This window comes from Bombus fervidus, chromosome 7, assembly GCF_041682495.2.
Source record: "Bombus fervidus isolate BK054 chromosome 7, iyBomFerv1, whole genome shotgun sequence".
Classification (NCBI taxonomy): Eukaryota; Metazoa; Arthropoda; class Insecta; order Hymenoptera; family Apidae; genus Bombus; species Bombus fervidus.
The window spans coordinates 6,658,932-6,686,581 of record NC_091523.1 but is presented as its reverse complement, the minus strand read 5'-3'; the positions used below and the strand labels follow the sequence as shown (position 1 = coordinate 6,686,581).

Sequence of the window (27,650 nt, the reverse complement as noted above, 5' to 3'; positions counted from 1 at the left end):
AATAACAAACATACAAATTTGTATGTATTTTAAAAATATTTTTCATATCTTCACATTTAGTTTACAATTTCGTTGGCAACGATAATATTTTTATAAATTAAAAAATTATCGATAAAAATTTATCGAATTGAAGACACTACTCGAAAGATATTTCAAATGAAAAACTGAAGACCACAATTTCGTATAAATTTTAATTTCGACGTATACGTTTCATTTCGACTGAATTTTATCTGATAAAAGTAAATTCATTACAAAATACTGAATGACACACACAAAAATTTAAATAATTGTATCTAAACATATATTTATGAAGCGGTTGAATAAGAAGGTAACTATCTAAAAATCCAAAATCTGTAATATATATCATAAACTTTATACGTTAAACATGGTTTAATTTATTATGCTAAAATTTACATATTCACTTTGAGTAATATTAAACATATATAATGCATATTTAAGTAGCAAAAACTGTTATGGTATACAAAATACATAAACTTATGTTCGTGAAAACAGTACAATTTTGTCTTGTAGAAAATATGACAACAATATTTTTAAATATAAAATAAAAAAAAGCAATTTAGGTGTACATTTACCACTTAAAAATAATAACATGAATTCGTATGTATATATATTTCAACCTTATTTTAAATTATAAATGTTTTTATATTTTAGTAAATTGCATTTCAAAATAGGTATATTCCAGGTATAAACATTAATAATTTCCATTCTTTCAACTTTTGTTTTCATATTATCAGATGTTTTAAAAATAGTCACCAAGGTTATTCATATTTATGAATAGGTAAGCAAAATTAGATATAATGCTATATTATACATTTAACTAACATATTTTGTACATCCTACCATATTTTATTAAAATAATCTAAGGAATACTCTTATATATATATTTAATTATTAGTTATATCAAGACAAAATATCTGTCCAAGTCAAATTAATTTCTTTATATACCTTTATATACCTATCTAAATCTATCATAATGTAAATTTACAAATGAATCCACTAAGTTTAATTTTTAAGTAGCAGACTGTTTATAGTTCTTTGTACTCATTAGCTTTTTACCACACATTGCACATATAGCCTTTTTATATGCACATGATTGACAATAATGTGATCCAACTTGATGTACTTTCTGTCTACATATTCTGCAAGTTTCAAAGGTAACAGTATAGGGATTAAATCTTGCCTTCCCTGCAGAAAGTGCTTTATTTTCTCCAACTTTACGTCCCCCACTTTCTACTGTATTCCGTGCACCACTTTTCCAAGGATCTGGAGTTATGACTTTTCCTAATTTTTTTTCACATTTTTCACAGACCATTTTGAATCAGACTTCAAATTTCAATTCTGAAATATAGTAAAACTTCGTTATATGTGATCTTTATATTACATTGTATCATAAAATTAAATAATAAAGGTTAGATTTAGGACTAATATGTATGTAAAAAGTAATGAAAACTGATAAAAAAAAATTAACGTGAAATTAAAATAATTGGTCAATAACAAATATGCGTATAAATTTTTAATATTTTATATTTTTAAATTAACAAATTAAAATATTTTAATTTACCTTCAGGACTCTTATTAATAATTAATGATTAATGATGATCTTATTAGTGATATTACTCTTTTATATAACTACACATTTTATATGACTACATCCCACACTAGTTTTTAATCATGAACGATAAGTATAAATATTCGAGATATTAACTGCAAATAAATAAATTACGAGAAATATCTAACCCAAATACCATAGTCTTATCCACGGTCATATACACAAGTCTCAACATCTGGACTAGACACTTACATATCGAAAGCATAGTAGAAACCGCTCGAAAATTGAGTCATAAAAAAGCAACATGGAAGACAAGAAGATTCATGTTCTGCGCATGTGTAACGTGCTATGAATGTCTCACACAGAGACAGAGTGCTCTACTCATCTCTGTCTGGCTCGTAAAAACGTGAACTTTGTTGTCTTCCATGTTAATTTTGCATGACTCAAATTTCGGACGGTTTCCCTATTGAATACCAAGACCTGTTTACATGGCCGTAGTCTCAGTCTCATCCATATCTCATCACAATCAACAGTTATTAAATATATATAGCATCTAGTTGTAATTGCGCATCACTAATAGATGGCGCTTTTCTGATTTAGTTATTATTAATATCAATAAAAACTGAATACATAAGATTCATATTTGCGCTCATTGTATATGCACTTCCATATATACGTATGGTATATACACATATACAATCATAGATAAACAAAGCATATACTAAAATTCCAATAGCACTACACTTCTTAATGTAAAAAAATAATAAGGATAAATTAATGTTTGTAATATCTATATATATATATATATATCCTAAATATCTTTATTTATCATACTTTATATTTTAAATATTGGGCATGCACACACACATAGTTCAAGTTTATAAAAAATTACGCATACTCTATTGTTAGAGCAAATAAATTCATTTTATGCATTATATTAATGTATTTTATTACAGTTTATGTTCTAAAAACTTAAATATTACATAAAACTACAAAGTGATAGCATCTAATCATTAAAACAAAAATTAACCTCTTAAGCGGGGATAGCGGATATATTTGTTCCTGTTAATTGTTCGCTTGGCTCACCAAGCGAATACATGTAGATATCGTATTCGATAGTAAGATAAACATTTCAATATTCTAATGCCCCATTATGCAAAGGACTTGCAAAAAAATCTTTCATTTCTTAAGCGTTAATTTATTTAAATAAATTTAAATTAAATTAATTAATAATTTAATTTAATTTAAAGGTTAATAATTAAACATATGTAGAACATATTTTTTCTTAACATAACTATGATTAACCTGAAATATACGTTACTTGTTTCGAGATAATAGTGTCATTATTTTTATACAATTGAAATGATTAAAATGTACAAAGTTGGTAAATTAATTAAAAATCACTGTTTTCTTATTATTTCATTTGAAAAAATGGATTCTTTTTTTTTATTGATGAATGTAAATTGTAAAGTACCTATACGTACTATATAGTTCTTCTTGAACACGAAATAAGTAAAACATAGACTTCTAAACGCGATGCAATCAGAATGCAACAAACTATGCAAGTAAAATATAATTATGTATACATAATACCGGATGATACATATGGACAATGCATACATATATATGCATTTCTATTGTATTATTACCACTAGCTGACATTCTAAAAGAAACAAAACATACGGAAAAAATATATTATTATATATATATATACGTTTATTGTATTTAGTAATATTCTCAAACACTTAGATACTTTTAACATGAACAATGTACTTATCTCTGTTGTGTTACAGTGTTTACATCGTATATCAATCAATAAATAATGTTTACTTCATACCATCTATCTGATTTTTGCATAAGAATGATATACATATGTTTAGATAATGTTTAAGTAATAAAAGTATTTAAAGTATTTGTTTTAGAAAAATGAATAAAAACCGCAGTTAGTTGGTTGATTCCCTTTGATTATCTATTTTATGTTCAATTCTTGTTCAATTCATTTATCAGTTGTTTAAAACTAAAGATGTGATTTAAAATAGGGCAACCATTGCCTTAGATATAGCAACTAAATAACGACATTAAATTCTGTTAAATTCCTAAATAAACTTTTGATTCTATAATCATAATTTTATAAACATGTTTATAAACACAAAAATAATGACATAAAATTGATAGTAATTTATTAAGATATAAACGCATTAATTGTATAATTTTTCTACAAAAAGCAAAAGAATCAATTATATAAAGCAATATTTTACCTATACATATGTATAGAATATATCATTTTAAGACACATTGTCCTTAAATATCTTACAATAGTTTAGTATGACAATAATTAATTTTATATTTATGTATTTAAAAAAACTTTTTTTTATTACATATATGTATATATATATATGGTTAAATCTTTTAGAGGCAAGCAATGCTTTTCTCTGTATACGATGATATTCTTAATTATACTTTTGGCTTATTGAATTTCTGATGGACAAATTAACTAAAAGCATCAACAACTCTCTGTTATAGATAACTTTACGTAGTTAGAACTGGCGCTGACTTTCGTTAGTTTGATTAGAATCACACGATCAACCCTCTAGTCGAAAGCAGCAAGCAATGTTAGTGGAGTAAGAGGGTTGAAGGAAAATTCGACGCTAGGGGTGGCGTACAAGTGTTGGGCGCCATCTATTCGTTCAGTGTCTGACTATCCTCTGAAGACCTGTGTACTCGCGACCGTATTACCAGATTATTGCGACATTTCGTGTGACAATTTAATTCAGTGCATCGTGTCATAACAAAGTGACGAGTGAACGCATTAAAACGGATACAACAAGGTAAATAGAAACGATAATAAAATTTATCCTAAAAGACTTACTTTGTTCGGGTGGCTGCCATCCTCGATGCCAGACACGCGTTAACATGTTGGATCGATTCCTCTTTCTCGCAAGTCGTATTGCGATGGGAGACTCCAATAGAAGACCTGATTACGAATTTTTAGTCTCTTTTTTATAGTGAAAACATGCATTTTACTTCATTTCGTGCATCAAACGTCCATCTATTTTCGTTAAGTTCGCTCAAAAATGCATAATTTGATGTTCAAAGAGGTCAAGTCACCCTCGAAATCTCTGGATAGAAAGACGCCTACAGCCAAAGCCCTTCCTCTATTTTTTCATAAAATTTCTATTAAACGCATATAAGTTCATTGAAATTTCGTTGATTTACACTCATTTCAGATGTAGGTTCCATTCAAGTTTTCTTTTCTTTTACGAATGCAAATACAAATAAGATCGTACGATCGATTTTTCCTTGAGATTTTTTTAGATGTATTATAAGTAATAAATTCAATCTTGATTCTTAAAATATAATCCAGACAGACAATAGATAATTTGTACGTATCGGACGACAGGATTTGCAATATACATGATGCTCTCATTTTTAAACAGGTGTACTCAGTACCCATAAGTCTGCGTTTCATTTTTGTCAGAAATATTCATAAGAACAGTCGCTATACAATCAGATAAATTCTATTTAGAAATCTAAGCACAACCTTTTTTCATGATATTTGTTTTATACTATATAATTTACTATTGGTCTATAATCTTTAAAAATGAATATTTAAAAATGATTTCAAGAGAAATATTGTTTTTTCTTTCAATAAAAATTTTGCTGAAATGATACATAAAGAACATAGGTATATACATATTACAATTTCCATTTAATCAAAAAGCTAGTATTTTTAATAGTAAATTATCGATAATTATTAAAAATTATTATAATTAAAATTATTTAATGCGATTTTTATGGGAAAAAATGTTGAAATATGAAAAGATTTCAATGTATGAAGCACAATAAAACACAGTTAAGTATAATTTTGGATAATTATAGCAAACAATGGTGAATAAAAATAACAATGCCAATTTACATAAAAATTCAGCGTACGCAAAATATGAAATACATTTAATTGTATAATGTATATCACTTCCTCGATTATTTCCTAATAATTTTTAATTTATGTGAAGATAATAATAATGAACTTTGTTATTTTCTATATAAATAAATGCATAAAATACATTGTCTTAAATAGCGCAGATTTAACTAAATATGTAATCACCGACACCGTTTTTAACATTTTCTTTCAATCGCAAAATCGAAAAATTTTAATTATCAAATTACTGAATTTGAAAGTTGATATACTTGTATATAAGTACTACATGGATATATATCCATTTTTATTTCCGAGTGATTATATAAATATTACAGGAAAGATATCACAACATTTTAATACTCATCATATGTAAATGTGTACAAGCATTTTATTATTTGCACTAACTTTCTAATTTCCGTTTTTTATTTCTCATTACATATCTTTTGTTGCAAAAGCAAAAGCAAGTTGCAATCTCTAAATTAAAAACATTCACATATGTATATACGACTTACATAATTTAATAACATGCAAAATTATATTACGTATGTGTAATAACTACAGAAGTTTTAGAAAATCTTTTTAAAAAAGGTATTAAGTATATAACATTTATGAAATTAAATATCAATCAAATATCAACTTAAAAATTCATTATACTAATCAAATTATATTTTGTTATATTAATAATGTGTAACATGAAATATATACCACAAAACCATAATATAATATTATTAGCTTTTCATTTTGATTTTTATAGTAATTTTTTTATATTACTAGCTACAACCAATGTAGAGCTAGTATCTATACATATATTTACATCGGTACTCGAGTAACTGAATATTTTTCATAAACTTTTTTTGTAATTGGTGTTAAAGTTATTTCGTATATTTCATATGAGTTATATTTTTTAATACCTTAATTTTTAAGTCAGAATTGCAAGATCTATTTTCATGCGAACAATCCGCATATCTCATAGACTGTCAAACTGACAAATGAAAAAAAACGAAACTAACCTATACAGTAACGAAAGACGTCATCTACCGCTGACAGCACACGTGACGATTAACATGCTAATTTCAAATAAAAAAGTTCGTAAGATAGTTTTGTATAATATGATATTTTACAATGTAAATTATCAGTTATTTTCCTTCCATCATACTTACGAGTTAAAAACGAGTTATTTGCTAGCATTTCTTTATATGCACATGTACCAAAAACTGAACATTGTGCGTGTGAGAGAAATAAACGCATATCCATGACAACCTGCTATTGTAAGCTTAAAGTTACCAGCAGTGACTAAATTTAACATATACATAGATATTTACTACTACATCACGTAGATAATACTGTATAAAGTTCACAAAACTTATGCTATTAAGATTCATTACATATGGAAGAATTTTAAACAAAATAAAACACATTTTTGAAAATGATAACTTTCTTAGATTAATTTTCATTGTTTCATTGTTTCATTACATTATTATATATATTATAGTAGTAATATTCATTTCTCATACTTCAATTATTAATTGTTATATTTTTGATAAATTTTACATTCATAACTTATCGTTTTAATGTAATTTATAATTTTTCTGCATTTCATAGCGTTGGTATCGTACCAGACATCATCGCGGAAGAATAAAATTAATTATATTCGTATTACACTCATAACATACATACATGCTGAAGGTTAAAAGTAATACTTATAGGTTTATAAAATAATATTTCCATAGATAACAATACAATCTAATACATTTTAGAAATTTACATTTTAAGAATCAATAAAACAAATCAAATTCACTTACGTCTATTTTAGTACAAAAGTTACACCGAAATACAATGTCTTTTAATCATATGATACAATATTTAATACAAATTATTAATACAAATACAATATTTAAGTAACAATACAATATTACAAAACGTAATAATGTATCTTTTATATATAGAAGTATAAAATAAAGTTGATTCTTTGATTGCTTTGACAAAAAATATTTTATCTCATAAGTGCACGATTTCACTCTGTTTAAATCTTATTTGTTATCGAAAAGAATAATAACTATCGCTTCTGGATTAAAGTGTCATTTGTATGATTCATCCCAATGCTTGTTCTCAGGAAGAATGAGAAAAGTAAAAAAGGGAACATGGGAGTAAAAGAGATAGGAATAGAATGTTGAAATATACAGTGCAAATTATTATAATTACGGATATGCACATGTCTCGAATTAATCATAAAGAGAAACAGGGTCAATACAATAGCAAGCTGTGCAACACCGAGGTAGACTTAAAATGTGCCGATTGTATCTACTGGTGCCAGTGACCTCCTATTGATTCCACGCTCAACGAAGCACGGGCCAAACCCTCGTCTTCTCTCTAGCCCTTTCTAGTATACACTTTCTCGTCTTTCATCTTGCTTTCTTTATGTTTCTTCTGCTAGTGTTTTCATGTTTTCCTCAAATCCGCAAACTTCTCATCCTTTTGGCTTTGTCTCATTCTGTCCGTTTATTTTGACTAGAACTCGTCTTTCTTATTGTATACTTCCTTTCACCTCCTGACTTTTCGCTCTCCTTTTAGCACCTTTTCTTTCTTTTCACCGATTTTCATGTCTCATTATTCTATCCAGTTTCTTGCACCATTGTCATTTATTTATTTCATTTTGTCTCCTTTTTTATTTTCTTGTCTGCTGTTTTCCTTTATTTATTTCGCATAATTGTTATGAAACTATATTATGTGTCTAATGACAATTATGCAAATACATTTATATTTCGTAACATAAAAACGATATAAGTAGAATCTTAAAAAAGCATGATGGCAAAAGAGAATATAGAACAAAATTAGAATTCGGTAACAACGCTATATATATAGTAATGATATATAATGATATATATGTCATTACTTATGTGATTTGTTAAAATAAATGTAGGTCTGATAGATGTTGTGTCATTGAGTTCTTTTGATCTAAATTTTACAATTTCTGTAATAAAGGATATAACTTTTTACGTTATTAAAGTGTGAAGTTGAGTGGTCGGTGTTATGTATTGAAAATACCACGTGCTATGCATATATGTATTTACCTATCAATAATTTAATCAATAAGTGAGGTACCGGTTTATGTTTAGAGTTCAGGACTGTCCAACTTTATAAGTATTTACCGTATCGTAACAAGAATATCATAGTAAACATATTCTCACAATTTTACACTGTATTTTTTTTTTTTTTTGCTTATTATTATAAACATTCTTTCTTGCGATCGTATTACATAAAATACTTTCATATTAATTAACAAAATAAAATAAAATGAAATTTGATAAAGTAATAATACATTTTTACTTTTTCATGTTCCATTTTTTAAAATAAAAGTAAAATTATGAATAAGAATTATGTATATGTATTAAGAATAATCATTATATTTTAAGTTTTTTTAAATTTTACTGCTTGTTTATCAATTTTAAATGAGATCTCTAACAGGTTATTATTTTCTTCGTTAAAGATTTAATATTTATTGCATTGCATATTAATGATTCTTTACACATCAGTAAATATATATTGAGCAAAAGATTAAGATTATTAATTAGATATTAATTATATGTTAAGCAATATTCAAAACTTTCATCTGATATAAAAACACCTAACAACGTAAAAATTTAACCATAATGTAGTAGCATTCTACATGATACGGATATATAATGTTCCAGAATGGACAGGGTATTAAGAGAAATGAATGTGGCGTGGCGATGACAAGCCTGATCTTGGAAAACGCAGACTTGAACCGACTTTTCCCGAAATGTCGGCCTAGGGGTGGCCCACCCCCGAGTCCGGGGGCCTCCACACAGATCAGTCAGCCGCATGAGAGCCTCTGCCAGAAGGAGGCCGTCTCTGTTACCACCAGCCTCACGACTAGCCTCACAAATACACTCGCGACTACGTTCGCAAACACTCACTCTAAGAACACACATTCAACGCACTCACAAGCGATACCGGAAGACATGATCGACCTCGAGCGTGATATCTCCGATAGGTAAATTTATATTGATTTACCGATCAATGACTTTCTTCTAATCGGTAATTAAAATTAATTGATATAATAGAATTTTAAATGTTACAAGTTGCATTGCAACCATTAACGAACATTATTTAGACCCCCAAAATATTTAAATTATATAAATATAAATAAAAATATATTGCGACGAATGTCCAGTTTAAAAATGCAATGTTTACTTGCCAATACTTTATACAACTATTTAATTAATTTACTAAGTTTCATTTGAGAAACTAAATTATTTACTAATGCTTTGTTATAATAACTAGTAATTTAAAAAAAATTGCTTAAAAAATAAAAATATATACAACAAAAATAAATAAAAAATTTAATGTGTAATTTTTTGTTAGAGTTATATTTGAAAAGTACTATTCGTTGTTAATAATAGTTTATATTTGAAGGAAGAAATATTGTACATTTATAATCTATATTTTAAATACATCAGTAACTGTATTTGTGTAATTTTAGGTACTACACTGAATATCATTTATATAAATCTTTAAAATATTTGTGGAAAATATAGCTTTTTAAAATTCCTATATTTTTTACATCACAAAAATAATAAACATTGGGATAATTCATAGCTATTTCATAGAAAAATAACTTCATTTTATGACATTAAAAATATTAATAAGAAGAAAGTGGTATTGAAAAATAGAAATAAAATAATTAACAATCATTATATTACATATAATATTTCTAGTGCTACTGTAAAAATGTTAATATATAAAAAATCTAGATAACCGTTTCTAATCATAAGTAAAACTTAAATAACTTGTGTAGTTCTGTATATATATAAAATAGAGAATCTTTTTGTTATAGCATATTGATTTAAATAATAAATTAATAAATCAACTAATTTTATGGATGATGAATTAAAGCATGAATTTAAATCTTGGTAATTTCACAATATTGTATTAAAAGATGTAATTTAGTTTGTACTGGTTAAAATGGTTTTAAACAAGTTTGTAAGCTAGAAATATGTTTTATTTATTCATCAAGATGCAATGAGACTGTAGACTAAGAAACATATATACAAATGCATTTAGTGTATGGAAGATGATAGTGTATAAAAAATAAATAAATAATATTAAAAAATTAATCAATAAAAAATTTCATATTTAGTGAAGAATTTAATAAGAACTGTCATTTATTGGATTTTTACTGAAGTGTATAATCATAATGATAAATATATGTAATAAATAAAATTGATTTTAATACTTTCTAAGATCTTTAAATTAAACATAGGTAATAATCATAATTACTTTTTTCTTTCCTAGGACAACGAACATGGTGTCCGGTTTTACAGGTGACAGTCAACTATCTGTTGGTGTTAGCAGTGGTACAAGCAATGTTGGTGGTCCTCTTGGAACATTTAATTCGCTTGGTGCACTTAATACTAAACCGCTTTCTTCAAGCTCCTCGTCTGCCTCTGGACATAGTGAAGATGCACAACAATATGGTAGCCTTCCAGGTAGTGATCAGCAGAGTCATTCACAACAGGATGATAGTGGGCCTGAGGAAAGCCCTGTATACATTTTAACTTCTGCAAAGGGTGATCGCAGTTACAAATTAAGGGACTCCAGGTAAGTTACTTTAATTATATTGAAATATCTCTTCTGTATTTGGGGAATATATATGTAATGAGCCAAATTAATAAATATCAGAATTATATTATATTTTCCATAAATAGACTGTAATCTCTAATCTCTAATAAACTATAATCATTAATTATGTATATACAAAAAAAGATAGTACAATTCACAATATGCGTTTAAAAATATATGTTTAAAGTAAAAAATTTATAAACACACTGAATAATTTTTTAAATGTAATAATAAATACTAATGATAATACTTTCAACAAAGGAAAACTCAATATATTACGCTTTCTAAACTTTTTCAGGTAATTAAAATTTTTATTTCAAAATGTTATATTAATTATATTAATCTCAAAAAATTCAGATTGTGATATTAAATTTCTAAACAATGTTTTATATTTAATATTGATATTTTTTAACATTGTGTGTTTCATCATAAAACAAATTACATTTTCACAAAATAAGAGGAATGAATAATTTACTATTACTTTTTTAATTGCATAATAATTGATTTATTAATAATTGATTTATTTTAGTCTCATAGCCTATTACAAGAAAATTGTTGTTGGGTTCTTATTTCTAATTTCTTACACTATATTATATTCTTATATTGATTTCTTAGTTACTATGCTTTTTTAATTCTGTTATCTTTAAATTCAGTATTTGTAAAATATCTAAACGATTAAAGAATCAAATATTTATAAAAATTTTACCCACATTTTGAAACAATCGATAAACTTGTCAATGACACAATCGAAGTTTAGTCGATAAACATTACACAGCAATTGATGTTAGGTTAGATTGTATCACTTTTTGTTCTTAAACTTAATTTGTGGTGATTAATGAAAAATGTATATCATATAAACTGTTTATTATTATATTAACAACAAACTTTTATATAAACTAATTTTCTTTATTAACAAAGTGTAAGTACTAACTATATAATAAATGATATAGCATAATAAAGTTTCCTATACTCTTTGTTTACATTATTTTACAGATACTATCAGTACTCATTTCGTAATGATTTTAATTAAGATAATCAGTTCAAAGTGTCTTTAACAATACCATTTATTACGATGGAAAGTTATTTAATATAAATTTATTAAATAATATCGACGAAAACAATGTATTTTCATCTAGTAATTGTAATGCCTCTTTCTTATTGAAATTTGTTAAGTTGTAAAGCATTAAATATATTTCAGATGATCGTATTATTACAAAAATTTTTTAAATAATACTATTAATACTTTGTATTACGTTTCACATTTTTTCAAGAAAATTTATGAATAAATTTAATATAATTAATGATGTAAATTAATAAGTTATTTATGATTGCAATAAGAAAATATTGATCTCCTTTCGTAACTTTATTTTTAATATAATTATACATATGTACAAAGACAATACGGTTATAATATTAATGTAAATAAATATGAAAATTATATTAGATTTTTCTTATACTATAAACATATTTCTACAAATTTTCATAGATATTTGATATCTAAATAATTTATAATAAAATAAATATTGACTACATATTTTGTGTTCCCATTTGTCTTTTGTTATTTTCTACTGTTGATTTTACATCAACATTAGTATAATATTTCATAGAATATAGTAGCATTTAATATTTGTATTTATGAAATAAATAATATGTCAGCATATGTTCCAAAAATTTTATGTTTATTCTATTTAATTATTTAATTCCTTATGTATTCCTTTTACATTTTACTTCAATGGTGTTTAAACTTAATTTAACATGTAATAAATAATCATATAAACAAATGGATTAAATATAATAAATAAATTTAAGGTATTAATGTTTTATATTTTATAAATTTTTAACTTACTATATAACAATTTAATTTATAAAAAATAATTTTTACAAACAGTGTTTTAAACGTTAATTTAAATAATTATTTTTTTAGAATTATAGAAATTGCTGGTGGACGAGAAGTTTTTTCTCAGAGTCGAGGTAAAGTAGCAGCTAGAAAATCACGCTTTCTTGCGGCATCAAATTCCTTAAATAATGAAGACATTCAAACAGATAACAAGCTATCAGTTAAAAGAAATAATAAATCACCAAACACTCAAACTATATGGGAATTAAGAAGCCGGTAATTTGAAAAGTATTATCTACTTCTAATACACAAAATATATGACAAAATTGAACAAGAAAAATTTCATTTATTTATACGACTATCATATTTAATCAATTAGTTGTATATTATTTTTCTGATGAAGGATTATATATAATAATACAAATTATATATGACTGAATTTTTAGATGCGGTGATACAAGAAAGCAGCGTTCTAATAGAGAAGTTACAGAAACTGTATTTTCTTCAGAAATACATTCTGTGCGACATAATCCAACAAAATCTATTGACTATGATTCCCCTAAGAGCAATCACAGCAATCGTATTATTAACTATGACTCAATTTTGAATAGCAATAATGTAGAATATGGTATATCAAAAAATACTGCGGATCTTGATTATGGATTGTCAAAAAGCTGCATAGATTATCAATCAAATCACACTACGCCAGCAAGAAGCATGGCTATCGTTAGTGATGGTGAAGTAGTTGTCTTTGACGACATTGATGATAATTGGCAAAATTTACGACTAGACTTAACTTCTAATAATACCAATCAAGTTACACCAACTAATTTAAGCCTCGAAACTGAGGAATCTCAAAGAGGTCGCATTCCTCCAGAACCCTTAAGTTCTAGCATTGGAAGTACACCGAGCCCAACAACGGCATATCATCGTAATACTTCAGAATTTTTTAAGGTGCATATTTTTATTTGCTTGTTTTATCTATAATATATATTTTTTACACAATTAAATAAATGATCAGATTTCATTACATCTTCCTTTTTGTAGGATGAATATAATAAAATTATTTAAAACATTTAATATAGTAAAGTAATTGAGAAGTAAAATGTTTTTTATGCATTATTATCCAAAATAAAGTTTTAAATACTATATAGAACATATATTTTTAGGTTATTACTCCAGCTAGTGATTGTGAAGTAGACTCACCATCTTCGGAACGTAATCACAAAGTAACAAGAGTAATTGGCGAATTACCCATAGCACAATATTCTGAAAGTCCACGACGTTATGGAGTACGTGATACTCAACTTCCATGCCTTTTGTCATCACCATCTGTATACATGACACCAAGGCCTGGTTTTCCACAGAGAGTATTACCGACAACACCAAGTCATAATGAGGTATGTTTCAACTGAATAGCTATATTTTCCTGTATTATTATACAGAGTGTATAGTGTAGCTTAAACACCTTAACAATTTTTAGTCTTTTATAAGTTTATACATATGTATAATTATCTTTAAATTTAATAAAATTCAAGTTTGAGAAAGAGGAGGGATGGTTACATTATTATATCAAGAAAATAGAAATTATAGAATATTTTCATGTTTCTTTTTAGAAGGAGGATACTTCTGCAGAAATCATCGTAGAAAAGGCTGTGGTAGAAACAAATATAAATTATTCTGATGATCAAGCTGTAAATGCCTCTCCTCCATCTCCTAAAGTTGAAGATGAAGAAGAAGACTCTTTAAAACCATCAACTATACCCACAGATAATATAAGCAATCTAGTATCGTCTGGTGGTAGTACATTTGATTATTTATATGAATTCTCAGAAACTCGAAAAGTACTTGAGGAATTCTTTAAATGTCCACCACCAACAAAAGAAAAGGAAAACAGTACTGAGTCTTTCCCATTTCAGGTATCAATATTTTCTTTATTTTATATGTATTATAATCGACAAAAGTAAAATTTACATAAATACACATTTAATATTATAAACATTTTAAGTTTATTCATGCCTTAGTTAAAGCTTTAAATTCTTTTAATGTAACTTTATCTTACAATGTTAGCATATGATTTACATTAAAAAGCATTTTCTGACTTTTGTTGCTTGTAAAATTGATTTTTTTATTATGGTAATTATGTTTCGAACTACCGCTTATAATCATACTCTTTTCTCAAGGATTTGGATTATGAATTGCGGAGACAAGGAGGAAGTGCTTATGTTGGTCAACGATTAGCTAGTGGTCCACCAACAACAGAGGAAGTTCTAGTTCATGAATCTCCCAAGAAACAAAGAGCAGATTTTCCACAAAATGTAAGAATATTCATACAAACAAATTTCTAAATGTGTGTATATATAGTAATTTTTATTTGTATATAAGCCATTAATCAAATTTGAAGTTAATCGTCAAAAATCGATCTACAATAAAAAAAAGACGAAGTCCAAAATATATTACATAGCATCGTTTTACTTAAAATAAAATTATATTTACTTGAATTTTAGTATTTTGTCTCTTTTTAGGCCGGTGAACATGAAAATAATTTCTTAGACCTCTCAGTAGGTACTGGAAGTAGTGAGGATCTCGGAGAAACAGAGGTTGGATTGCAAGTCGGGCACTCTCGCAATTTTACGTTGAGTCCTGAAACAACTGATTGCGACAGTAATTGTGGAGATCTCGATAGTGAAGTTTCATTAATGATGATGGATAATGAATTAATACCAGCTAGTGGTCTTCTTGGATCAGTTGGTGATTTAGGAAATAATTCAGATTCATTGAGAATATATGCTAGCATGCCAGTTCTTGAAGATGGCTTATCTAGTGGACACGCCAGTGATACTGATAATAATAATCCAACTGTGATGTTGATGAAGCGACAAATTAATGAAATTGAAAAAGAAATTATTCAACGTAGTCGTATTAATGATAGTACTCATCCAGCTACCACGGAGAATGATTCAGTTGGGAAAGATCTCTCTGGTTTAAATGTCGGCAAAGATATTTTGCATTCCTTAAAAACTTCATCGCCTGATCTATTTGTTCCTAAGAAAGAAAATTCATATGATACAAATGAGCTTCAGCTTGATGGTTTGGATCCTCTTGGCACACCGCCACCACCAGCACCTCAGGCTAGACAAAGCGTTAATCTAGAAATAGGTGGTGAAGTTGAAGCTGCTATTAAAGACATTAGAATGGCTTTGCAAAGGACTAAGACTTTACCTGTAAAATCTTCTACAGAAGAACCAGCTGAACCTAATGTCAGTCCTATTTGGATACCAAGGTATTTCACTTTCTTTTTTTTAAAGTTTATATTCTTTTATTTGTTTTGCAAAATTTGTATATTTTTAATACGAATTAAGGCAACAGCAATTATATTCGAATTTTAATTTATAAGTTATGTATTAGTATTTTTGCTATTTCTCTTGTTCTTTGAAAATTTTAAATAAAATCTTTCAGTATCATATTCCATTCTTTTAAAGTTTGCATTAAAATGCCCGATATGAGCAATAAAAATTACAAACATGAATTATGTGTACTGTTAAACATCATTATATTTACATAAATAATTTATAACGTAAGATTTTATCTATTCTACAATAGTATTTATTGTTACTATCATACACATCAATCCACAGAGTATTCTTTATTGACAGTAATACGTATATTTATTTTAATTATTATAAACATCATTATTATAAATTTTTAATCTGAATATTTTCTTATATAAATATTTGTACTGTTTAAACGGCATAGTCTCAATAATCTATTGTAAAATTAAAATATTAAGAATACAAAATATTATAAAAAAGAAACTATTTTACATAATAAATTAATCATTCATATTTGTATTTGAGATATAATTACTGTTCTTTAAGAACATCTAACTAAAATGTAGTCTATCGGATGGCAGGCGGAGAATTTGCGTGGAAAATAATAGCGAAGAGTCGGAAGTTCGTCGTACGGGTGAAGAAGCAGATGTTGAAATCGAGGAGGGTCCAGATGAAGAAGAGGCAGATACTGACCTCGAAACTGATCGTTTACTTGGACAGCAAAGAACAGACGATCAGGGTTTTTACGACGACAAGGTAAGATATATAATAATAAAATAATATTATTCAATAAGGTTTTTTTAAATCACAATTTTATGAATTGACGAAATAGTCTTCGCGCAAATTAATAAAATTAAAACACACCTCTAAAGATAACAGTATACATATATGTACTATACATATAAACTGAAATCGTCATATATTTTGTTACAGGCGAAATGTACAATATTAAAAAATAATATCTAATCGAAGATACCGAATACATATAGTACCGTTTTCTTTCTAGTGCGAACTTTAACTTTTGTCCACTTTTATATTATTACAGTTATCTTCTTATTTTATCATGTTATCTTTTCAAATCTTGTATTTAAAAAATTACTGTTAATTTTTCTTATTCTAAATATCTATTATAAAAGCATTTATTCAGCAATTTAGAATATAGTCCTTACAAATGTTGAACCAGGTTCTGTCAAAGATTTTTAATAATTTTAACCTTTAATAATGAAAATTAAAAACTTATCGATATTTATTATTTATTCAGCAAAATTTTTCTTGTTATTGCCATTTATAATTCGGATTATACAATTAACAAAATACTTTGTATTAAAAATATTACTTTTTATATATAACCACGCAAATATATGTATGTACAAATTATTATTATCGATACTCTATGTTCGAAAGTATCTGTTGATTCAGTATTTTATTAGTAAGTAATTATGTACAGGGTGTTTGAAACTTATTTGTCATGAGCATCACAGCGTTATTTTACACCTCTGAATCGTCAAAGATCTGCAAAAAAGTAGCCACAAAATCGACTTTGACCTTGTTGATATTAAAGGTCAAAATCTTTTTTGTTGCATCGCATTTTACTCATCGTGAGGACAAAAAGTATCCAAGGAATCGTAAGTCGTAACTCAATAGTTTTCTTGGGGAAAAAATGTTAAAGTTCCATTAATTTTCAAATTCATTTTATTTGTAATTTGCTTATATTGTGCAGTCAGATGCAGGAGAAGTAGCATCTATTGTCATACATAGATACTCCAGATCCACTATTATAAATTCCATATCTCCCTTTTTTTTCTCTCTCTCTCGCAGCTCCGAACTCGCATTTCTACATTCCAAATCAATTTTTCTCCCAGATTACGCCCTGACTTTAGATGATAAGAAAATTGATGAATCGGTTGACTAGTGTGAGATGGAGCAGCATCATCGATCGATTCAACAATTTTTTTATCGTCAAAGTCAGTGCGTGATCTTGGGGAGAAATTTGGTCGGAATGTAGAAATGCGACTTCGGGTATAAGAAGGACTAATAACGAGAAAGAAAAAAAAAAAGAGATATCGAATTTATAATAGTGGATCTGGGATATTCATGTGTGACAATAGATGCTACTTTTCCTGCATTTGACTGCCAATTGTGCATAAGCATATTGCAAAGCGAATTTTAAAATTAATGGAACTTCGACATATCTTTTTTTTTTTCAAGAGAACTATCGAGTTGCGAACCACGATTCCTTGGAGACCTTTCGTCTTCACAATGAGTAGAATATGATGCAACAAAGAAATTTGATCTTTAACATCGAGGATTCAGGGTGTAGAAAAATACTGTGATCATGACAAATCAGTTTCGAATATCCTATACATATTAAGAACAAAACTCTTTTATTCATTAAAGATTAATAATTCTCATATTATACAACTTATTTGATGATATGATAACATATAATTGTTCAATGGTCTTAATCCTTTATTTAGTAATACAAAAAATATTTTTAAAATATTCTGCAATATCTAAGAAAAGTTCAGTAAAGTTCATTAATTATAAAATAATACTATTTAACAATAAATAAATTTAATAACAATAAAATATCATTTAACTAAATAAGATACTAAGATAAATATTATAGTTTACAAATGTTAATAGTAAATATTAATTTTTAATAAAGAAAAGGAAATATGGGTTTTATAAAGGAATTATAAAAACTCATAAAAGTAAAATTGAAATAGTTTCGTGTTTATATCTTATTTATATTTTATAACTATTTATGATTAGAAAAAATTGTTGAGGTAAAATTAACCGTTATTTTTATACAGAAAATATTTTAATTTATTTCACACCTTCTCGATCTTTTATTCCTTCTTTGTATTCTGCGAAGAAAGATATTATAATGCATAAAGACCAGTTTATTCAGAATACGTTAAACTAAGTAAAGGATTAAAGTAAATAAAAAATATGCCTTAGGTAGTGCATGATCTGTGTAGGGGTATTATCTTAAGGGTAAACAGACTAACATATTAAATATAATTGGTGTTACATAGGGGTGGAGGAAGCCTAAGACTAGGACAATGTTACCACCGATGAGTGGAAAAGTGCCAACTCCTAAGCAAACTCCCCCGAAAAGCCTGAGTGTCGTTCCGGTAGAAAGCCCGCTAGCACCTTCGGAACCCTTAGCTTCAACCTCAGCCTGTGTATCCACTTCCGCTTCTGCCTCTATTTCACCTCCTCCAGTAGTTTCCGTTATTCAAGCCCCGCCTTCCGATTGTGATGTTACTACTCCCTCACAACCTACGACAAGTCCACAGAAGACTCCAGCCAAAAATTCTCCCTCGTCCCCTCAGAGTCTCAAGGAATCCAGCAACAAGGTGAAAAAGGTGCCCCTTCAATTACATTTCATCAACCTATCTTCTTTTATTATGGCTGCTACTAATCATACTGCTACTACTCTCTTTTCTATTCATTTATTATTACCATTAGTGCAAGTAACATATTCAGTTAAATAACAACAAACAACAAATACCAATTGATATATTTACTACAATCTTTGTGTTATTTATTCTTTGTTAAAAAAAAATAATCTCTCATTATTTAAATATTAAATAATTATCAAATAATTATTAATTAAATTTTATCAAATATTATTAATTAAGTTAAATTATTATTATTAAATAAATAAAAATTAAAGGTACTTTTCTATGTTACAATTGTATATCATATTTTGATATTCATAAAACAATTAATAATTTCTCATGAATTTTTTTCAAAAGGATTTGTTTCTTATTTTATTAATTTCGAAAATAAATGTTCGATAAAATTATAATGCTTTTGGGGTTTTTATATCTATATTTATACCTTATATTTGAATTCTGAAAATTTCGAGTTTTAGAGTAACTGATTGCATTTATTTGTAATCTTAGTACAGTCCTCCTAATCAATAACATCATTTGCTATTTCTTCCACTATATACATAGAGACCATTATATGGAGGATTCAGAAATCAATCAGTGCAAGTTCAACTTTCCCTGAAAATGAATTACATAGTCCAAAAACTAATCTATTGTTAAAATATTCCAATTGATAAAGTAGCTACTTTTATACATAGATATACAATAGATTTCAGTACTTATATCGACCACTGAGTTACTGGTTAAAATTATTCAGCGGATGATCAATGTAAGTCACTTTAAAGTCGCGTAAAGTATACGCTTTGTTGTTTATTAGTTAGAGAATAATCTCAACGTGAGAGAAAAAAATGAAAATATGCATTTTGTGTTATCAGAAAATTATCTTTCTTCTGATAGTGGGTCTAAAGATAATTATTTAGGAATACTGCCCTAGATTTCGATGATTTTTTAAACTATTGTAGAAATTTTAAACAACTTTTTCCTTTGCATGTTACCGGTGGACTCTTTTAGTATTTGCAAAAAACTATCGCTAGCACTACAGAGAGTTCTATCTATATGCGTATACCTGTGACGTAGTTTACATCCATCAGCCATTGATCTCTTTATCTTTGTACCATACTTCACAAATCGAAATAATTATTCACAACTGCATACGCGAAGCTGCAAGAAATATGCTCGAAAATTTGTTCCGACGGGATAATGTCAATAAAATATAAAGCTTAGTATGAATTATAATTATGTTATTATTACCCAAATTATATTAGTCATAACGCAGCGACCAAATTTTAAAGACTAACTCGAACATAACATTTTTAATATGCTGTTGTGCACGAAACTGTAATACTAAAGATGCGTGGAATACTCAACCTCGTTCAACCTTCGTTTATATATACTACGTATAAATAAAAGATAAGATTTGGGCTTTCGTTAATTTTTTAAATCCGACCCAGCGAGGCGGTTAGCAAACAAACTAACGCACATTGCTATGGATGCCCAATTATATTCACTGTAACGATACCGATAGATTCTGCGAATATCTCGGAAACTAAGATCGAGTGGCGGTTACATGTATAGAAAAAAATTGCTTAGAATCATGCCCTTAACGACATATTAAAAAGTTATCGAAATTCAATGTGACGGCAGCTTTCTAAATAATTAGCAAAATTTGTTGTAAAGAAAGTTTGCAGAATGATCTTCTACTTTATGAGATCAACATATGAGATGAAAAGCCACATTGTATCCGAAGTCCAGAGTATCGACTCGTGGAAGAAATTAAAAAGAAACACATGTTTAATCTGATACGTTATACTCCGCTGCATTATTATAGGTTTTATCGAATCTTGCCTACAATAAACGAAAAAACACCAGCATTCATATCGAAGGCAAATCAAATGAACTTTGATGCCAGTGGCTTTAAAAGTGATAATCCGGACAAATATTTGACATGTCACAATTCTTTGGTTTAATCTGATTTCTATTAAAAAACATGGCCTTTCTTTCTTTCTCTTACAGTTAAGCTTATTCGTATGTCATCTTATAATAAAAATCGCTTTTTGCATCTTTATTAGTATTATCACTTTTTTAATATTTATATTTACAACTATATAAATTGTAAAAACATTCTTTATTTTGGTTTCAATGCTAATGGACTTATACTGATTTGCTTCTGAACCCCTCATATATAATTTCCATCTTTTCTTCCTTTTCGGTGATTAAATATGAATTGTATAATATACTAATCTAAAGAGATACATATCAATGCAATTTACAAATTATGTATACACGAAGTAGTGATAAATAGTTACATAGTACGTCACAAGTGCATGCATATTAACAAATTCAAAACAGTTTTCGTTATTTTCGCAATGCAAATAAAGTAGAGCCAAATGATAACGGTAATCTTTAAGTATGATTTTATTAAAAAAAGTAATTGCCTTATTTTTCATTTTTCAGTTTTTTATTTTCTTTCCTTCAGATTGCATTTTGAAAAATATTACAATATTAAAACAATATTGCAATATTAAGATAGCTAGACAATATAAAAGCAATGAAATAAAAAGCATATACATCCATACAGTATTTTTCAAAATATATATAAATGATAGATTTTATACACTGACGTTAAATTTAATTATTAATTTTATAAAAAGAGATTCATGGTTCGGGTTAAGGTCTTTCGAAACTTATTTAACTATACATTAGTTGGGATAAATATTTCTTCAAAACTTATTTATCGAGACAGTTAGATTTGAAAAATTATTGCATGAATGAAGCTTTGATAAGTGGTACAAAATATAATTTTCAAAAGCACGTATTCATAATATTGTATGATGGATTTTCGCTTGTTTTAGTAGTGAAGTAATTGCAAATATTTTTTATGTTTAATAGGAAAAAGAAGAGAAGAAGAAAAGCAGAAATAAAGAAGGTAATGAAAACAATTTACTATACTTTTTGCGAATACATAAAAAGTACATGCTACTTCATTATTTATTATCGCTTTTCGTAATAATTTTGTAATATTTGTAATAAGTGATATAACAATAATTTTTATTGCTCACTGTGGAATGTTTAATATCATGCGATATACTTTACTGGTTGTAAATAGTACAGAAATATAGTGATACTATGTATGTGTGTGCACTTTTTGTGAATTATTTTTAAAATTTCATGATAAATATTCGTAAATCAGAAAAAAATCGCTTATCACAAATATTTGTGAAAATTAAGATATAACATTGCTATGTTAGAAAACATCATGATAAGCTAAAGGTATATGAAATTAATTGTTTTTATCTTACTTGATACTGTATGATATAGATTAAGAAAGCAAAAAAGCTAATTAATGCTTATTTACTCTTCTGCAATAAAATTAAAATTTATGTGATGCTATAGATAATGTTACTTCTATGATCTTACTCCATAGTCGAATCAAAACAAACTCTAAAGAATATTCCTAACTCTATCATTTTGATTATTTTAACTATTCATTTTCAAATTATGTACATACTAATAAATGTATAAAATGTGTCTTTCATTTGCTGCATTCCTGTTGGATATACTCGGTAGGTAGTTTAAAATAAAATTTATAATTTTTTCAAACTTAAAACTTGCAATATAATCAGTTAACTGTGGAAAGTTAATCAAAATTGTTCTTCATTTTACTTAACTGATATAACGCAACTTTTGATTTTACATTGATGATTGAAGACTGTAAGAATTATGTTTGCAATTTTGCTATTTCTATAAATTTGGAAGGAATAAGAATATAAATAAGTTTACTAATGGATAACTTAAGTAACAACATTGCTTCCAATTTTACGCAACAGTTTTGCTGTAGCAAGCAAACTATCTAACTGATTTATAAGCATTGACATTACCGCATGTTTGGAAGACATGAATTTGTATCTCTTTAAACCCTTTGATAAGATGACAGATAGCTTGATAATATCCGATCGGCTGATAACTATTTGATCTAATTCCTTTTCCGAGAATATTTATGGAAGTTGATCAGTACTGTACGAAATGAACTTCTGTGATGTACTTATAATCTATTTAGATGTTAGATTTGTTAGAAAAAGCTAAAAATTAAGAATGTCCATTTCAGTGGAATCATTTTATCTATTTATTATGTAACTTAATTGTATACGTATATTAGTTATACAAAATTGGAAACTTCGAATCAAGCCTAGATTTATTGAAACTAGTGAAGAACTATTACAAGAAATCAATTATGGAATATAAGAAATATGGAGAATAAGAAGTGCAAAGAAAGGAAATTATATTGTTTTAATTAAATATAATTGATAATTATAATTTAAAGATTTATGTGATATTTATGTAATATTTATGTGATATATATAATTAATAATATAACGAATAAATATTCATATATGAAACATATATATTCAAACAGATACCAATTTTCCATACCTGACATTAGTCGTTGAATTTAAAGAGATAATAAATTAAATAAATCAACCAGAGAACGTTAAAGAACTATGTTAAAGAAATATGTTAAAGAACTATGAAGAACATTAAAATTGTACTATACTTGCTTGCTATACCAAAACTTTTAATGCATACAGAACCGTTTTGATACTTAATTACGAAACAAGAAAGAATTGGTAATTTTGTAAGAAGTCTAAAAAAGATCAGAAAACGACATCAAGCAAACAGTTGGTTAATAAGAGATATGGATATGACGTTAATAGACAATTTAAAAAATGATGAAACCGTGATGGGAAGCGTTCCTGTTCCAATACGCGCGTCTTCAATTAGACTTGTTCGGTCATTGTTTGATTATTCTTTGGTGTTCGGCAATTTGAACAAGAAGAGATTGTGTGAGAAGTCTAAATGGTACATTTCTTTGAACATTTCAGCTCTTCTCAACGATTCTTCAGTTTTGATCGAAGGAGTATTGTTCCGAGCCAGATACCTCGGATCTACTCAACTCGTCTGCGAAGGAGAACCTACCAAGTCGACTCGTATGTGTCAGGCAGAGGAAGCTGTGTCCAGGATAAAGGTACGCTTATCATTTTCTTATTCTATGTTTGCATTTTACGCATATGCTCTTTACCTTACAACTTACTTCTTTCGTTTCCCTCCTTCGAAATTATATTTTTAATTCTTTGATATCATAGGATTTGCTAATTATTCCACGTTAAATTAATTTGATTTGCGGAAACAGTAATTTACCAAGCGACTTTTTACGATTTATTTAATACGAAAATTACATTGTGCATTCAACTACATTATCCTTATTAACATTCCTTTCAAAAATAAGAAATTAAGAGATAATTAAAATATATGGAACAAGATACAGATGACATGTATTTAGAATGTCGGAAAAATTCTACACGCAATTTACTTCAAAATTACAAAGGATGAAAAAGTAAAATTAGAAAACGTAATTAATTTGATGTGGAATTTTCTTATGTATTTTATTTCGATGAAACCTATCGCTGAGTCCTATTCTATACGGTTATCTGATCATAACCATATGTATTTATAATTAGCAACATATTTAAATATGTTAGGATATCTAATGTCAAGTTAAACGTTACATGCACTCATTTACGCTCTATGTGCGCGGTAGAGATCACGTATAATTTTCATAACTTTCACATTTATAGCGCGTTACTTATAATATTATTATAGACGATTGCAACACTGCAAAGTAAGGGTAGATTGTCCACTATTAGACATATTTGTATCGTTTGCACAATTCATTCGGTAAATGCATGGCAGATCTTTAGTTCCTTCGAAACTTCATAATTCATAGGTAAAGACCTGCTGCTATCGTAAGCATTCCTCTTTTGTTCATTTCTTGTTTTGTCAATACAAATATGTTTGTATATACGAACAGTGGTTTATGTTGTGGAAAGATTACAAGAAGGGAAGAATAACTCCTACTTATAGAAGATTTGTGTTTGATAAACGTGAAATTTCTCGATCGTGAAAACAAAATGATTCGTACTTTAATAAAATATTAATGTGCATAATTAATTATTGAATTTCGATCAATCATTGTCTAAGACACGCATTCAATTTTTACTCTTTTAATATCAACATAGCTCTCAATAAGTAATATTAAAGTAACTTCTTAAGATATTAATTGTATCTAACTTTTACTTCGAAGTTTAATGCCTGCATATATGTATAAAATAATTATAAGATCAATGGCAGAAACATCCAAACATAGTAGTACATTGTGCGAATTTACTTAAATATCTCATTCTCTCCTTAATTAATATTAATTTCAATGTACGAGGAATCATTTTGATATTTGATAATTTTGTTATTTAATCTTGGTACTTTCCATTTATCAAACACTCTATAAAGAATATATTGCATTGAATTCAATAGGATCTTCAGATCTTATCTTTAGATAATCTTATCTTCAGATAGGATAAAAATTTCAATAATTTGAATAATCAAATGTCTCTTATTTGTTCTTCACAGTATTTTTTATTTATACCTGTAGATAGTTATTACATATACATACATATGTTCGTTTATACCTATTGCGTTATCTGTGCAATATATGCAAGCTGTTAAATATTGCGGTGATTTATCGAGATATATCAAGAAATTATTGTTTAAAATAATTTATGTTGAATACTCATAAAAGTGTAATATTTTTTCGGTAGCTCTATAAGATGTATGTATATGCGATTTATGTGTATAACAGTAATATAATGCACTGACGCGTCCTTGCATGTACAATAAAATGCAATATAGAATGTCATAAAAAATATGTATTATAAAAATTTATATGTATTTTATTAAATTTTAGCTGATAAATAGTCTAGTATAAAAGTATGTTCAAACAAAATAAATTAAAGTTTTTGCTAAGATACTTCAGTTAAACCTGAGAGTTTTTCCCACAAGTTAGGAATATCGCGAAAACGAAGGATTATATTTGAAGTTAACCTTTCCTCAGAATTTCAACACAATTCTTGTTTTATTGATTTCTAATCCTATATTATGTAAATGTAATTTCTGGTAATATAACATTAAGAAATCATTGACTAATGTACACCAAACAAATAATTTCTGAATCAGCAACACGTTGATTGCCAACATTTTACTTAATTGAATTATCAGATACGACTGTTTAAAATTAACAACAATCGAATTAAATCTAATAAAATAGAAATAATAATTTCGAACAACCTTATATATTAAACGAAACTTTGAATGTAAAATATTAAAAAGATTACCTTGTTTAAATTCTGATAAAAAAAAAACACGTGATTCGATATGCTGGGAATTTTAAAATATTTAACATGAAATGAATCACCGCTAATAAGAATCAACATTTTAATATAGAATGTTAATAATTTAGAAGTAGCAGTAAGATGAACTATCAATTGGTAAAAAGAATTGATCGTGTTGTGGATTCTAAATACTCTATTTAAATACGATATATTTTTGTATTTTATTATAATACCAGGCAGATACGTTGTTTTTAAGAAAGCAAAGGTACGGTAATTTTGAATTTTCTCTATGTATTTTTCATAAACTTATGTTTCACTCGGTATAAGAAAAGACTTACATTATTAGCATTTGACTGTGCTTTTTCTACACACATGCTTTGATCACGTCTCTTCTGATGAATTAGTGTTTTGTTCCATCTTTACACCGAACTATTTTATACAGTATCATATACCTTTGTAATTCAATTGTTTAGTATTCGAATAATTTTCTAATTACAATATTCTAGAAAAGTTACATAAAATGACAAAACTTTAAAAAAGATAAAAGATTTAGTTTCTCGATAAATTTCTATACAAAATATTACTAATTGAGTATAAGAGAACAATTTTACGCATCGTATGTTATTTAGATGTTATATTAGCTAATATATATAAAATTTACATAAAATATTTAATAAGCAGTTTCGAATAAAACAGATTGATGCTATCTCAAAAAATGCGAATAT

The 27,650-nt window shown here is 27.1% G+C and overlaps 2 protein-coding genes and 1 long non-coding RNA gene across 12 annotated transcripts in view; 1 reads left to right on the top strand and 2 right to left on the bottom strand.

Annotated features, from left to right (window-relative positions):
* Positions 1 to 971: 971 nt before the first annotated feature.
* On the bottom strand, positions 972 to 3,104 carry LOC139989484 (cysteine-rich PDZ-binding protein). Of its 2 annotated transcripts, none has more exons than XM_072007934.1 (2): positions 2,975 to 3,104; positions 972 to 1,359 (listed from the first exon to the last, which is right to left on the bottom strand). In XM_072007934.1, the coding sequence occupies exon 2, from the start codon at positions 1,331 to 1,333 to the stop codon at positions 1,031 to 1,033; it is 303 nt and encodes a 100-aa protein (XP_071864035.1). In that variant the 5' UTR covers positions 1,334 to 1,359; positions 2,975 to 3,104; the 3' UTR covers positions 972 to 1,030. The 2 variants fall into 2 exon arrangements, with proteins under 2 accessions (XP_071864035.1, XP_071864034.1); XM_072007933.1 differs by lacking the exon at positions 2,975 to 3,104 and adding an exon at positions 1,583 to 1,637.
* A 1,028-nt stretch (positions 3,105 to 4,132) lies between these two features.
* LOC139989394 (uncharacterized) overlaps positions 4,133 to 27,650 on the top strand; it is a 40,105-nt gene continuing 16,587 nt past the window's right edge. The window contains exons 1-13 of one of the 9 annotated variants that reach the window (XM_072007721.1): positions 4,133 to 4,398; positions 9,182 to 9,504; positions 10,806 to 11,111; positions 13,057 to 13,245; positions 13,416 to 13,923; positions 14,139 to 14,369; positions 14,586 to 14,888; positions 15,153 to 15,287; positions 15,495 to 16,252; positions 16,868 to 17,057; positions 19,343 to 19,675; positions 22,595 to 22,631; positions 24,607 to 24,728. In XM_072007721.1, the coding sequence (XP_071863822.1) occupies positions 9,221 to 9,504; positions 10,806 to 11,111; positions 13,057 to 13,245; positions 13,416 to 13,923; positions 14,139 to 14,369; positions 14,586 to 14,888; positions 15,153 to 15,287; positions 15,495 to 16,252; positions 16,868 to 17,057; positions 19,343 to 19,675; positions 22,595 to 22,631; positions 24,607 to 24,728 (3,396 nt within the window). In that variant the 5' untranslated portion in view covers positions 4,133 to 4,398; positions 9,182 to 9,220. Of the gene's footprint in view, positions 4,399 to 9,181; positions 9,505 to 10,805; positions 11,112 to 13,056; positions 13,246 to 13,415; positions 13,924 to 14,138; positions 14,370 to 14,585; positions 14,889 to 15,152; positions 15,288 to 15,494; positions 16,253 to 16,867; positions 17,058 to 19,342; positions 19,676 to 22,594; positions 22,632 to 24,585; positions 24,729 to 27,650 lie in introns of all 9 variants that reach the window. The other 8 variants (XM_072007720.1, XM_072007716.1, XM_072007713.1 and 5 more) reach the window with 8 other exon arrangements.
* LOC139989395 (uncharacterized) lies at positions 10,646 to 12,234 on the bottom strand. The gene is made up of 2 exons (XR_011800327.1): positions 11,843 to 12,234; positions 10,646 to 11,071 (listed from the first exon to the last, which is right to left on the bottom strand). It is a non-coding gene; the product is annotated as an uncharacterized lncRNA (long non-coding RNA).